General features: G+C 37.9%; 1 protein-coding gene across 1 annotated transcript in view; it reads right to left on the bottom strand.

The window, feature by feature from the left end:
• LOC149084226 (uncharacterized) overlaps window positions 1-15522 on the bottom strand; it is a 385762-nt gene that overhangs the window by 186131 nt on the left and 184109 nt on the right. The window contains exons 2-3 of the mRNA XM_089234569.1: window positions 1745-2215; window positions 1375-1579 (exon numbers count right to left, since the gene is read on the bottom strand). Of these exons, the coding sequence (XP_089090695.1) occupies window positions 1375-1579; window positions 1745-2187 (648 nt within the window). The 5' untranslated portion in view covers window positions 2188-2215. The remainder of the gene's footprint in view (window positions 1-1374; window positions 1580-1744; window positions 2216-15522) is intronic.

The following is a 15522-nucleotide window of genomic DNA, read 5'->3' on the forward strand; positions in this document are numbered from 1 at the left end:
TTTTCAAAAATAACCCAAGGTGAAATAATGGGTTTCTTGTCATTCCGAAAATTTCTCAATCTTAAAACTTGTAAAAAATAATTGGCTCCTACATGCAAAACGAAACAAATGAACACTACGAAATGCACTGCAAAGGGGAATCAAGTTTCCAAACACTATTTCAATGGTACAGAATCATGAAGGAAGACGAAACATCGTATTGACTGATATACCACTTTATAAGTGAGCTCAAATTATTAGAATAACCAATTATTCTGTAAATTATTGATAAATTATTTTTGGGAATAAAGAAAAAATAAATATAAACTAAATAAATATGACCCAAGTTTTTTCATATGCATGAAAAGAGAATGTAGTGCATATATACAGGGTGGGCAAAAAGTCCGTAGAAACTATGAAAATTCATAAAAACCGGAAAAATAACCGAAATAAAAAAACGGTTTGCAGGGTTAGCATCGCTAGGTCACGGGAATTTCTTTCTCTCGAAAAAAAACTGAAAAAACAGCCGATAGGTGGCGCTGGCGTACCCAAGTGAAAGAAAAGATACGCAAATAACGAACAGAATTTCAAAAAAACTCTGACCTAGCAATGCTAACCCTGCAAACCATTTTTTATTTCGGTTATTTTTACGTTTTTTATTCATTTTTAAAATGTTTACGGACTTTTTGGCCACCCAGTAGAGTGCAGGGTAAATCATTTTTCCTCTTATGGATAGGCTGAATAGTTGGGCAAATAAGTTTGAACAATACTTTACTAGATAATGATAATGCGCTAGAACCTTGTGCCCCGTGAAACCTGAAAATGGCTTCATGTAGACTCCTCTGTTTGACTACTTTATCGCACACCAACTCTGGTCATATCGCATATGACAATTTCAAACCAGTGGAGTTGGGTGGGAAAGGAAAGCGCCATCTATCGGTGATCACTCAGGCTCAGTACGTAAAGAACTTGCTTTCAATGTTCTTCCGGATTCGAACCCGTGGTTCTCGATGTTGACCATCGTGATGAAAGACGAGCATCTTATCACTACTAACCGTATATGCACCTCGTACACATTCCTCTACGGAATTTCTAATGAATTGATGCATGCCGTAACGTGAAGTTTGTTGCTGCGTAATGTTTGTTATGTGTAGTGCTGTTATCTGTCATCAATATTTCTAACTATTAGTGAAGTGTAATGATTCGATAGTTGTACCATTGCAGGCCTGTTGCTCTCTGTGGCGAGAAGCATCTTACCACTGCGCATCTCCGTTTCACTGTAACCGATTATTAGCAAATATTGTGCCATTATGAAAATTAATTTCCGTGAAAGATTCAAATGAAATGTTAATACGCTAAGAAATGGTTGCAATATCTACATAATGACTATTTTACCTCTTTAAACTTCTCCGCCACTGTTTGGCCCGTGCTATCCCCACTGTGCATCAGAGAGGTTGGCACCGCGGCACGTTTTGGAGAACTTTCAGGGAGGTTAGGAGGTGTCGGTGGAAGAGGAGGAGGTACAGAAGATGCAGTCGATTCTTGCAACTTATTTGCAGCGTCCCTTGATATCATGAAGAAGCTGTCTTTTCTAGCATACCTGCAACATATACAACAACAAAAATCTCACTCATCTCACCATGCAAGAATGCGCAAATACTGATTAACATAATCGCCATCTCGTGTACGGATGTAAAGTATCGAAGCCATTCCTGATCCATTGAACAATTGATTTTCGATTGAGACTGCCAGAAAAAGAACTGACCTGTAGCCTTCACCGTTAGGAGAGAGGTCGCACTGAACTGCCGCATCCCTCTGCCAAGGGAATCTAGGATCTCCTTCTTGACTGTTGATGTCCAGAGCGCTGCAATAGGTCTCTTCTGGTAGTGCAGCGAAAGGGTTGAAATGTTCACTTAGTACAGTAACCGGCTGGAAAGGTCCCTGTTGCAGCTGCTGTTGCTGTTGTATGTGCTGCATCATCGACGCTTGAACCACTGCCGCTGTTGAGTTGGTGTTGTCGGCGTGGGGCATCGTCATCCCGATGTTTGGCATCGACGGTCTGACATTTCGGCCAGCGCTGTCCGTTTGCTTCGATGTTGAAGGTGGAGGAGGGTCCTTGAAATTTTCCGAATAACTACGTTTGGAACTGAACCTTTCGCGCAGAGATTTAGTCCTTGACGAGAATGGAGTGGGTTTTACGGCACTCATTTTTCTTCTCCTTCAATCACAATGTGACCTGCAAAGAAGACAAAGACTGTTAGAATCCAAATTATGCGAAAATTGAATACAATTGCAAATTGAGTATTGTCAATGTAAAAATTTCACAAAGAGATTTGTGATCAGCAGAAAAATACATTTCAGCATACATAGCACACACGCATATCATGTACTAACTGATTCAAGCGTTGCGCACCACGTATTGTTGCGTCTGCGTTACGTCAGAGTGACAGAACGCGTTCGGATAGACGTCCGACCTAGGTCAGCATTCAGACAAGCAATTAAAATATATTTTTTGTAAGTATTTATTACACGTACAGTCGGCCCCCGCTTATCGATAAATCAACGGTTCCAGTGTATACAATATTTGATTAAGATGGGTGGAGTCATCGATTATGCAGAGAAACAATTCAATTGCTGTTTCAGACCGTAAGTACACAGCTTGTGTACTGGAAACTGATGAAGGATCAATATTAATAAAGAAGGTTGTAGAAGAAATCTGAATGAAATGAAATTTTTTCTCATTTTATTTTGTGAAAAGTTGAAAGAGATGGATTTCCACCTTTTAATACGAAAGCAATTTGACATATCATCAGTTTCTGTGCTTTCATCTTCGTCGGAATCGATGAATTACAAAATCTTTTCTTGCGCAAAAGACAGCGTAAAATACCGTTTTACCCGCATTTAATGCTGTTTTATCAACTTTCCACCGTTTTTTGAATTCGAATATTTCAGTGAATATTGCACTAGTGGACTTTTTTTTTTGGCGTCGTGAGAGACAGGATAACAACGTTGTAATTTGGTTTTTGGGCGCAGGGTGTCCCTATACAAAAATTTTTTATTTTAATAACTATACAAACCCTTTCCACATGAATCACATATCTCTATCTCTCTCTGTGTGTGTATGTGTGTGAGTACTATACCTTATTTGGATACTTTTTCTTACTGGAAGTATGCCTCTAGGATCAACGGTTCGCCAGTAAAATGTCATACCTCCTGTTGTTTGCTATGCACCCTGTATTTATACGATGAAATGAAATCATACGTAATTTACAAGAAAAATCTATATCTTCGTATTTTTATGCTTTTATAGTTATTAAAAAAAATTAAAATCGTTAATGGCAGTTTTAATAGTTTTAAGTTTCATGAGAAATATTTCCCTCTCGCGAATATTCCAACATCAGCAATCAGCCAGAATGTTTCTAATGTAAGTTTTTTCCAAGTCGAAATATATAAAAAACTGAAATTTGAGAGGGAATTAAAAAAATCCCTAATTAATGAGGATCAGATTGCGAAGAATAATAAATACGTGGAATGCTCCGATGATGGGGGAATGTAAAAAAATCCAATAGCCCCCTAGTTCATTGAAACGCACATATACAGTATTTTCCTTTAATTAGGCTAATATATGAAATTCGGTAATTATATGAATCATAAATGCAGATAAAAATTGATAAAATGATTACAAATTATCGCTATGAGATTAAAAATGACTAAAAACTGATCAATGTAATGATCTCTGTCTAATTCGAATTGGTGTAGTAATTATATTTTTCGTGAAACATTTCTTTATATCAGGGGTCTTTAAATTTTTAGAAATTGCGGGTCAAATTAGAACCTTCCATGAGGGCCGCGGGCTTTAAGTATTACTAGTAAGATAAAAATTGACAAAATTTTTATCTTTTATTCTTGACGACTTGTGTTCAATGGTGCCTCAACGGACGGGCCAACGTGCTCAGCGCTTAAAAGGAGCTCCAAATTATTGGTTTATTTTGTAAATATTTCTTTCATTCAATATAAATTTTCAATAATTCTGAAATTATTTCTCTCCCCGGTTTTGAATTTTCTTTCTCTTCTGCGTAATTCTTGAATTACTTTTATGAATTGTGCTATTGTTTCTATCATTTAGTTACTATATGAAATTATTTCTTTTATTAATAATTATAAATTTTTATCAATTCTGAATTAATTTGTTTTGGCAATTCTGAAGTTATTTCTAAAAGCAATTCTAAAATTATTATGAAATTATATAAAAAATTAATTCAGAAATTATTATGGAATTACTGTATTTCCAATGATAATTCTGGAATTTAAGCAAATATACTTTTTCTGGATATCGCCCCGGGGTTAACTCAGAAAGCACAGTGATCTGGTCTCCGCCGGGATTCGAAACCAGGTGACACTACTTCAGAGCCTCACTCCTCAGGGCTCATGAAATAAGGAAGGTCGCGTCTCCAGTGGTGTATGGCGATTAGTTAGATTATATTAGTTACGATTACTACTACTCACCTGTACACGCACCTCGAACATTCATCTTGCGGAATTTCTAAGGAATCGGTATACGCCGGAATGTGTACGTATGTCACATATTGCTAAAATACAACCCTCCAATTAAAAATGCAATTATAGGAACTAAATTATAAAATATGCCCATAGATATTTATGGCTCTCTTATCTTAGTATGGATAGTTTCTCGATTTATCCCAATATGTGTACCGTACTTCTTTTTAGACGTACCAATTGTGTTAGAATTGACGATCCCACCATGTAAGCTATTCCATTTATTAACACAACCCTATTAAAGAAAAACTTCCCTGAGACACCACAATCTGGAATTGTCCCTTACTAACCGATCCTTGTGTCGCCTTGTCGAAGCAGTTGATTGACGGTGTACTAATAATTCATGGTCCATCCTATCCATTCGGTTTAAAATTATGAACATTTCGATCATAACCCCCCACCCGTCACCTGCGTTCTTTTCCAATATGTAAACATATTCAGAAAATGAAGTCTTTATTCATGACATGTTCTTACGGCTCTCTTTACAACTCACTGGACTTGAATTTGTAGATGTGTCCTGTTTTTCATGATCTATTTTCAGATTCGGGCCTATGAAAAAACCCTTCCAACAGAGGACCAGATGAGAGGAGTTGGTGTTGCACATCGGCTGATAGTTGGGGACAGAGTACGGTGATGAGGGCGGATGGCTCAGGATGTTTTCCTTGGTCTCTTACGTGGGTTGGGGGCTCGATGGTGAGGTACCGGCGGGCGGTCTGCCCATAATACTTGGCGGCCGGCTGCGGTTTCCGGGGTCTTGAGGGGTGTGAATGCCACTAGTCGAAGGCGATGGGGCCTCAGCGGGGTGGGGCCCTGTGGCTTACGAGCCCGGGATTCCTGCCGGGCCCAGATGAAGGGACAGTTTTTCTTGCCTGGCTTAGCCGCCAGGTAATCTGCTTCAGAGCGGGGGTCATGTTTGTTGTTAGTGTTTGTGGTCTTTTACATGGGTCGGAGGTCCGGTGGCGCAATACTGGCAGGCGTTCGGCCCGTGGTCTTGGTGGCTGGCGGGGCTTTTTCTTTTTTTCCAGCATGGCCCAGCCACAAGGTATACTGCTTATATCCCACAAGGGATAGAGTGGGCCATGTGTGGTGTTTGCATACCCACAGAGGGACGTAGAATTTTTGAAGGGTTGCAGAGAAGAGCTACGCGTTTTCTTGTTGGCATACGGCACATGAGTTATGAAGACACCAAACATGGTCCCCTCTCTGTCCCTTGTGGGATATAAGCAGGTTACCTTACGGCTGGGTCATGCTGCAAAAAAAGTCTCGCCAGCCACCAAGACCACGGGCCGAACACCGGTCACCAATAAAATTTCAATCAATAATAAAAATTCAATCAACTATTCAATCAATAATTCAATCAACAATTGCGCTCAGCCCATCAAAGCAGAGAGCAGATTCAATGTTTAATAATATCTTGTTTGAATTTTGCAAGTATATATGATTTGGATAAATAATATATCATATATGAACATGGAAATAATACAATATTGGCATCACTGACAACCGTTGATCGGGGAATTCCATCAAAATATCACTATATACTTTATAGCATATGAGGTTAGGAAAGACGTCGCAATTAAAGTACAAAGTCTGAGACTGAATCAGATTCCAAGGGATCTTCTCTGTCTTGATATGCCATTGGTCTCGGGAAGATGTATACCTCTGTGGGTATAGTGCTCTGGGGGTATTGTCATCTGTTTTTTATATATCTAACTCAAAATTGCTACAGTACAGCTCTGAATGGCCAGCGGGCATTAACGGCTTTTTTTTTTTCATTCAATCCCCCTTTCAATGCAAAGCAACTATTTTCTCAAAATTGTCGGTGGGCCACACACAAAAAGCCACTACCCCCTATATTATACGTAAATAGAAGTCTGCGTATACTCTATGTATATAGGAGATGGTGAAAACGCACGAGTATTGAGTCGAAGACCCGTGGTTTATACCAGATGTAATCATATAATATTTTTATAACTACATGCATCCTATTTTAAATATACTTTTGCTTTACACTTAGACATTATTCGACATTACGTGAAGTAATGAAATTATGCTTTTTTTACTCTACTGTGTTGAATTAATGTAATAAAAAATAATTCAAATATTGGATGAGGTTTGGGATCACATTGATGTGAACCAATGCATTTATGACCACCTAGGTACCAAGGGAACCTAGGTTAGGTATAATAGTATCCTATATAGAACCTGGAGAGATGAATAATCAAACATGTTGAATAACTTACACCTTCTCCCCTTCCGTATGAGCGTATAGAAGGGGAATCAATACATTCAGTTTTCCCACGTCGCACGGTTAGTATTGATTTAATGAGCTATGCTCAAATGAGAGCCAATCCAAACATAATTATGTCTCATTATGTCAAGCCATGCGACAACCAACAGATTACGTTTTGCAGCGAGACATTTTGTAGGTCCTCATTGTTTGCATACATGATTCTAATAATATAGCAATACACAGTTAAATCATGCAATATGCATACGTTTGAGGTAGTTTAGGAGCAGCATCACTTGAAAAATATGGATGAAGAGAATTCGAGATACTTTACAGGATAAATATTTTCAGTTTGGTGGTATTCTTGCTAATGTTTCAATGAAAGCGAGCGTAAACAATAAATACTGTGTAAAACAGCAAAATATATTTACTTTCCATCGTGTTCTTCTGATTCAATAATAACGCCTGAATATGTATGAGCAAACAAACGGATCAGTTTTTCAAATTAGCGATGAGTGTGCTAGCGATGATAAAGTTTTTCGAGAATATCAAGCAACCGATGTTTAGTTGGAGTAGGAAAATGAACTTACACTTTCACTAGCAAGATGGTTATTCTTCACGTTGGTAACCACATAAATCAAATTTCAGCCAACGAACAACAACCAGAGAGAGATGCTATTTTTTTCAGACAACAATTCATCAAAGAAAAAGACTTTCTGAATATTAATGCTGAGATGAACTATGGAAGAAAAAGTTTGTCATCTCGGCCAGGAAATAAATCTCTTGTTCTCTTGCAATCACACTAACCAATATACCACCGAGACATAACTACTTATTTACGTATTACTACACCCACAGTAGCGAAATGCACTATAAGTAGATTCATAGTAACCTCCCATAACCCCTTGGTAAGTGGCGATTTCCCTACGTAACCACCTGTTGAAAAATAGTCCGGTGGAGGTCTCGGGGTGGTTGATTCGAAAAAAGAAAAGGTTTTCTAAGATTCAAATAAAGCTATTAGATGGCAGCTTGGGTTAAAACATCCTGCATTTTTTTTCCTTGTTCAGACATCGTGAGACGCTAGAATGAAACTCTCATATAAGTATCACGAATTACGATGTATAGGTCCCTTGAGAAATTCCCTCGAAAAAATAAATTTAAATCTGGTGAATTGAAAAAAAAAACGATCAAGAACTAAAGGAAAGGACTCTTTTTTTTGTCATACATTTGCCTTCACTTATAGGAAGGCCATTGTATAAAAGCAACTCTATACGTACATGTATCACAGTGAATACTACCGATCGATTACACATTAAGTACGGAAATATTTGCAACAGGGGGGGGGGGGGAGGGAAAGAGAACAGCTTCGAGCCTCTTACACAGACTTACAGGCTGATAACGATAACATGCAGAGAAAACATTTAGTTTGGTTATACCTTAGCTTAAAAATGCGCAAAAAAAAAAACATTCAACGAAAAAAGAATTCGATAACATTATGCGAAGTGCCGATAACTACAGATGAATTTTTTCCCATGTGGTGATATTGCGTGTGGTCCGTTCCATTCTTTGCAAAAATGATAACAATATCCGAATTACAACATTATCAGTGATTTTAATAAACGGTGTTGACAGCATTAGCAATTTTTGAATAAAACTTGGAAAAACAATTCAGAAAAATGAATTTTTTTTTACTGAAATACTGCCGTATATGCGTATTAGTAAGGTATCGGAAAAGCATTGAATACCGGATTAATCACGGAGAGGGGAAAAAAAGAGATCTCTTTAGAAACAAGGACAGAGATATCCCTTTAATGCATAACCGAACAAAAGAGGGCTATTATAGTGATAGATGATACTCGAGGTATTCAAACAATGGAAGAAATCAATCTCTTTCGAATCGGATTCCTCAAGGAGAAATTATCGTGTTCCAGTGTAGAAACAAATGTAGATTTCTCTGAGGAAAGTGGAGGAGAATCACGCAAAAGAGAAAAGTATCCTGTTCAATGGATACCCCCTCCCGTAAGATCTTTAGAACCCGAAGCTCTTGGTTTCTGAATCAGTGAAACTCAATGCAATCGAAAAAATGAAGATTTTATAAATCAATATTTAAGTTGTGGGGTTTGAATTCTTTATGCATCATTCGTCCATGAATAAAGCTCTCCGGAAAAGAGCTTTGAAGATCACTCACTTACTTCATTTATGATGTATGGATTTCTATATACTTCAATGATTCCTATAATCTAATTCTTAAACAGGTCGGTACATGAATAAGCATTTCACGCTTAAATTTTAACTACACTATGTATCGCAGGAGAAAAAAAAAAACTCTCTAGTAATAGCGATGGAATAACCATTTTAGTCAAATTTTTGGATTGGAGATCCAATATACGAGAAATATTTATATTTTTTCCCTCCAAAATTCTTAAAAAAAAAGTCTCCATTTTTTATGGGGGATTATCGAATATGAAAGAAAATGCGTCTGCAATGCGTCGGTAAAGTCTGAAAAAAACTCCAAATTTGTGAAGTTTCTGAAAAACCTACAGGTGAAGTAAGCACATATTTGGAAAGAACAGAAAAATCCTATAAGAGATGACACGAACGTCATTCATCTTGATTTAATGGCGAGCTACAAGCGCGAAAATATTGACAAAATTCAAAATCAAATTCTCGCCAAAATACTTAATCGCCGATTCCGCAAACACCCTCCCAGCTACAATCGGTCAAACACACCAAAAACTAACCCATTGCACCAGCTTTCGATAGAGTCTGCAGTAAACCATATCGGTATTATGATACAGGGAGAAATTTAGCTGTTTGTTCGCAACACATCAACTGAAACTGGTCGGAATTGGCAGACAAATTTTGGCGACAATTCGATTTTGCTGCAAAAATCCTATAAGGTGACACCACCAACTTTGACCAACTTTGCCAATCTTGTAGTGTTTGTATCTCACCAATATAAATCCAGATATTTCTTTGAAAATAGTTACTCTCTCTCTTTATGGTTTTTTTCTGCTGTCTCCAAATAAGTGTTAAGTTTACGTGTAGATTCTCAGAACTCCCCAGATTCTGGTATTCTCAGAGTTGACGCATTTTCCTTCCATAATCCATTATCCACCATAACTCGTGAACGGTTCGAGATAGGACATTCGGTAGAGTGTTTATGTTCCACTTTTTGGGCTCTCTCGTCTCTCACCCTCTTTTATTAGGCAGAATAAGCTACGTTTCACTCTGTATAAATACTTGTATACTCTTTCAACATCATCGATTAATTTAATTGATAGTACATGGAAAAAACCCCGTTTCAGGAAAATAAAACTTTCATAACCGGATCCATATTTTCCCAATCTCCTCGATAACAAAAATAAAATAAACTTTCTCAATCTTAAGGGACCGTTTCCGGAAAACGATAGCTTAAGAAATAAAATAGCTGACTCAAAGAACCATCTCCCATGAGTTTTATGATGAAAAAAAAATAGGATATAGCGAGAAAAATCATGTCGAAAATGGGGGAGTATATATCTGTATTTCCATCACTGAAAGTAGTCTTTGAAAATGGACCATCTTTTCAAGTAAGAAGTTTCAAATCATAGAAACTCTTCGCTCTTGAAATGTTAATTTTTCTTTTTAACATCATAAATTTTATTTTTAGAGCCCTCACAAATGAAAAAGAAAATACTGTTTTTTTTCTATTACATTTATAATGTTCGGAAGTGAATGATGGTGATAACAAAAGCGAGAAAACTCGAGGAATTTTCATTCAAATGTTATAAAAAAACCATGTATCATCCAACCCCTTAGGTTTTGATGCGTTTGTATTTCTTATTTCCAGAAATTTTCCAGTACACTGAACACTCATCAATACCCGTTTTTCACTATTTCAACGAGAGTCAGGGAATAAGAATAAGAAATTTTTTCAGGTATGAAGAAAAGTAGTTTTAATATGTGTGCGGGAAAGATAAACCGCTCCTATGGACATAATTTTTTTTCTCGCTCGAAAACATTCTCAACATTCTGTGCCGCTCCAGGTTTTATTTATAAAATGAAAGAACGTAATACAAATACTCGAATTCAATACGTGTTTGCCTCCCAAATGAGTCCCACGCATATATTTCTTTTTTCGTCCTTTTTTTTCCGTTTTGTACATAACTATGGAGCTGTTTATCTCTGTGATTCTCTCGACAACGTCTTTGAATGTTTACTATAAACCTGAAAGAAAAATTCAAACGCTATTCGGTTATTCCTAATAAAATGAGAAAGATGTTTGATCTTGTGAAGTATGGAAAATATTTCAGGTATATTTCTTGATTAAAATTGCTTTGTAGGGTAACCAATTTTTGCATTCAAAATATACTTCATAGATACGATGCTGGTCACGAAAACGTCAAAATATCATCTTGTAGTGCGCTAATATGAAATTTTTAGTTTGTTTTATGTTGTGCGAAATACTTTAAGGAAGGACGCCTTTATGAAACTCTACTCAACGTAGTGCGTATCCAGAAAATTCACTACCAACAATTCACCGATGGAAATTTACTGATACGCGATTCGGTTTAAGGAAAATCCATCGACAACACTTTGCCACTGAAAAACGGAGTCAGTGACCAAGTATGTCAGTCAGTGAGTAAGTGACAGCGTCATGAGGAAATGAGTGAGCAAGGAAATATGAGCAGTAAATCTCTTGCACATACACAATTTCTCACTCGTTCAATGGCTCACTCACTTATCATATGTTTGTTTGCTCACTCACTTGCTTATGCACTCGCTCGCTCAATCCCATACTCACGTACTAGCTCGCCAAGTAGGGTTCTTACTCATTCGCTTACTCACTACTGACTGACTTGCTCATCAACTCACGTTCTCACTCATCCAATTACTCACTCATTTTCTCACTTGTCTAATTGCTCATTCACGTTCTTGCTCATCCAATTACTCACTCATTTTCTCACTTGTCTAATTGCTCATTCACGTTCTCGCTCATCCAATTGCTCTCACTTGTCTAATTGCTCTCACTTGTCTAATTGCTCATTCACATTCTCGCTCATCTAATTGCTCTCCCACTTTCTTGCCTGTCAAATTGCTCACTCACTTTCTCGCTCGTTCAGTTTCTCACTGACTTGATCATGCATTTATTCACTCGCTTTGTCTCACCCGGTTGCACATTGCAATCATTTACTCACTGCTCCCTCACTTGCTAGCTCGCTGACTTTCTCACTGACACGCTCGCTAAATTCTTCATTGACTTGCTCACTCAGTTCCTCACTGATTTTCTCAGCCATTGCTCGCTCACCTATCCCCTCACTTACTTACTGGCACGTTCACTCCTTCGTGCTTTCGGTGGCGAACTGTTGTCGGTGAATTTTCCGTGAATCAGGCCTAGGTGTCACACTCCAGTCTGGAATAAATACGCGCGCGAATGTCACCCAACAAACAAACTTACTATAAATGGATATTTGAATAGTGCTCCGGTTTTTTTTTTTAGATGTCTTGTGCCACCAAAAATTATGGAAAGAGTTTGGCTCATTTTTCAAGGCTCAGAAGGGTAAGTTAGTCTTACGAAAATTTTTAACAACTGGCTGTTCGAAGATTAGTTTTTGGAAAGAGAGAAAATTCAACTGCTTTTGCAAGGAATCGAACCCAAGCCCTTTCACTTTGCGGGTGAACGCCCTAGACCACAAAGGCAACGAATCTCTCAATCTTTTCGCACTGAACGGGACCGTACATGGACGGCCGGACCTGACTCAGGCCAAGCTCACGACTGCTGACGCTGCAACCAGATGGCGACTTAAGCAAGGATGACGTCACTCTCCGCTACCATACGAAATCTAGTGGGCTAGTGCGTTCACCCGGATAGTTAAAGGACGTTTGTTCGATTTCCCGAAGTAGGCAGTTGAATTTTCTCTCTTTCCAAAAATTCATCTTCGCAACAGCCAGTGGTTAAAAACCTTCTTATGGTAGCGGAAAGTGACGTAATACTTGCATAAGTTAATCTTACCCAATCAATTTGCACTATGGACGTTGTCAATCAATTTCACAATATTTCACTCAAAATTGCTATTTAAAATATTGCTTGAGAAAGCCGTATTTTTTTTAAATAAATAAATATCGCATGCGATTTGTTCCACAGCATTTTGTTTGCAAGACACTTCATCTAATTTCCCGGATACGCGAGGATAAACTTGAAAGTGAATTGGAACTCATAAGACAATCATAAGACAAGCTTCTTCAAGCGACTGAATGGTAGAGTTCACAAGAACATATTTTATAATATCAGTAGGAAAATATAGTAATATCGTTAAAAGAAGGAAGGAAAAAATACACATAATACACATGAAGAAACAATTTTTCAACTTTTCGCTGACTAGAGACGTTTGTTCTCTGGACTAAGGCTCCCTGTTTCAGAATCAATATTCGTCTGTACTGCTCAGTATTTTCAATAAATCTCAAAAAATATTCCTCCGAATAAGCAAAGAAGATTTTATCGGAACTAGGTTATATTGAATAAAATATATATATATATATATAGAGAGAGAGAGAGAGAGAAATGAAAAAAGAGAGATTGAAAAATTCTCTTGGAGAAAAGTCCCCCCCCCCCTCCTTTTTTTCCTGAACTCTTTTATATAATAGGTTTGAATATAATAGGTTTGGGCAGGAAACTTTATTTCTTTAAGGGATAAATGTTTTTAAGCGAATTCTTACTTTTCGCTTACATTGAAATAGGTTGTATGTGATTTTAGATATTAGTTTTAATATTCAAATTAAATAACGTTATAGTGAAGTACTTCTAATTCTCTACAGCGTCCTTGGGGTTGATATGTTTAAGCTTTTCTATCGCATATTCTAACTCTCGACCTAAAGCCGGGTTTTCTTAGAAGCAGAATTTAACGCTGCAGGCACCATAGAAAACCTGCTCCTAAGAAAACCCCCGGCTTAAGATGAAAGAACCACTGCACGTCATGAACTTCAGGACAATTGCAAATGCTCTCCAATCAATAAACCACTGTTTTAATACCATAACTGTTGAGCTGGTGCCAGTGGTAAACTAGGGCCGCGCTCATGTCCAGCCTTCACCCGATATTCATTTGGAAATACTGTATTTGCTTCGGCTGTTTACCAGCGGCGTAAGATGGCTATACACTGGCTCGGCTTGGCCCAATATTTCTTGCTGAATATATTTACTTCATCTCCATGTTGGGACTGTTGACGTTCTTCGACCAATGTGTGGCCATAAGAATTGGAAGATTGGGAAAGAAGGCGGCTCATTTTATTTAGGCCGAAATTACACTAAAAAGTTAAAAAAAAACCTTTTCTAAAACCGTTATAGTGTAATGCTAGTTAGGGGGGAGGGGTTGGAAGACCCTAGTGTTGTTATTTTTGACCAGCCTTCCAACACCTTGCAGCTTCCAGCAGCAGTTAGACCTACAACTCAATATTGACATAACTTGAAAATTCAAGCATTCACCATCTTTTCTTCAAAATATGGAAATCATATGACAGCATTAGCAAGAACACTAAACAAGCACATTTCTGATATCATAAATACGTTAGGGCCACACATGCACTCAGAACACACATAGTAGTCTCCCTCAGTGGCCACACTATTGACTTATGACTAACCTTAGAACGTAGTGTGGCCTCCGTTTTTTCTGATGGTTTTCCAATCACTGACAAGGCATTTTAGGCAATACTGGTTACCGTATCAAACGCCCATATAACTCAGACCCATTATACTGTATGAACGAGTATTATGTGACATTTGTTAATGGGAGTAAACTCTCGTCACCATCAAAATAAATCGAAACGTGGTTTAAAAGATGAAGTTTGGAAGGGCAATTCACGATGCGTTCGTGGGGAATCAAACCACCAACCTTTTGCAGTCCAGGGGCAAGTGCTTTACAAATTAAGCTGCAGATGTTGCCACACATGAACGCTAAACGAGACCACTCATGGACAGCCTCTTCGCTCAGCTGATAGCTCCCGATGACGATAGCCCCCCCACCGAGGGCAGAAAATGTCAGTCCTTCGTAGCTTAATCGTTCAACACTAGCCGGACTGAGAGAGGTTGGTAGTTCGATGTCCTTCGAAGGAATGTGAATAGGTAGCAGCCCCCCCCCCCCGACAAAGACACAAAAAATATGATCACATTAAAATTTCAACAAAAATACTAGTACTGTTAGATACAGAGACTCTTGTAAGAAACCCGATAAACTATTTAATTTTGGAAATCACACGCGTTTTAGAAGTCACTAGATCCCATAAGCTGGTAATTTGCACATTCCCTACCCTCACGTTGCACCGTATAATTCAGAGATACGTGGTGAGAGTGAAAAATCACTTGATCTAGTTACGTAATCGTTTAGAGGTTAATTTTAGAAAACCGGGAGCGAAGACGAAGGCCATAAACTGGAATCGAAACAACTCTGAGGAAAACGCAGTAAATCAAACTTCCCGTGATTACAACCTGCGCGTGAGAGGAATCTTTTGAGCTTCTTTACGTGGGCGGTATACGAAGCAATACACCCGACACATAGCATTTCTAGTGAATATATAGAGAAAAGAAAGTTTAAAAAACCAATGATATATATAGCTGATCTCTCAAACCACTGAGTGTAAATTTTGATTTATCACGTAAATTCAAGTTAAAAATACAATAGGTCTTTAATACAAAAATAAATCTTTATTCTGCTCACAATAAATTTTATCTATGTTGTTTCAGCACATATAAAATGTGTGGTCCAGAAGTCCTGACATGATTT

Source organism: Pholcus phalangioides, unplaced genomic scaffold (assembly GCF_987345545.1).
Source record: "Pholcus phalangioides strain wild (caught in Gottingen) unplaced genomic scaffold, Ppha-v1.0 ptg000008l_1, whole genome shotgun sequence".
NCBI lineage: Eukaryota > Metazoa > Arthropoda > Arachnida > Araneae > Pholcidae > Pholcus > Pholcus phalangioides.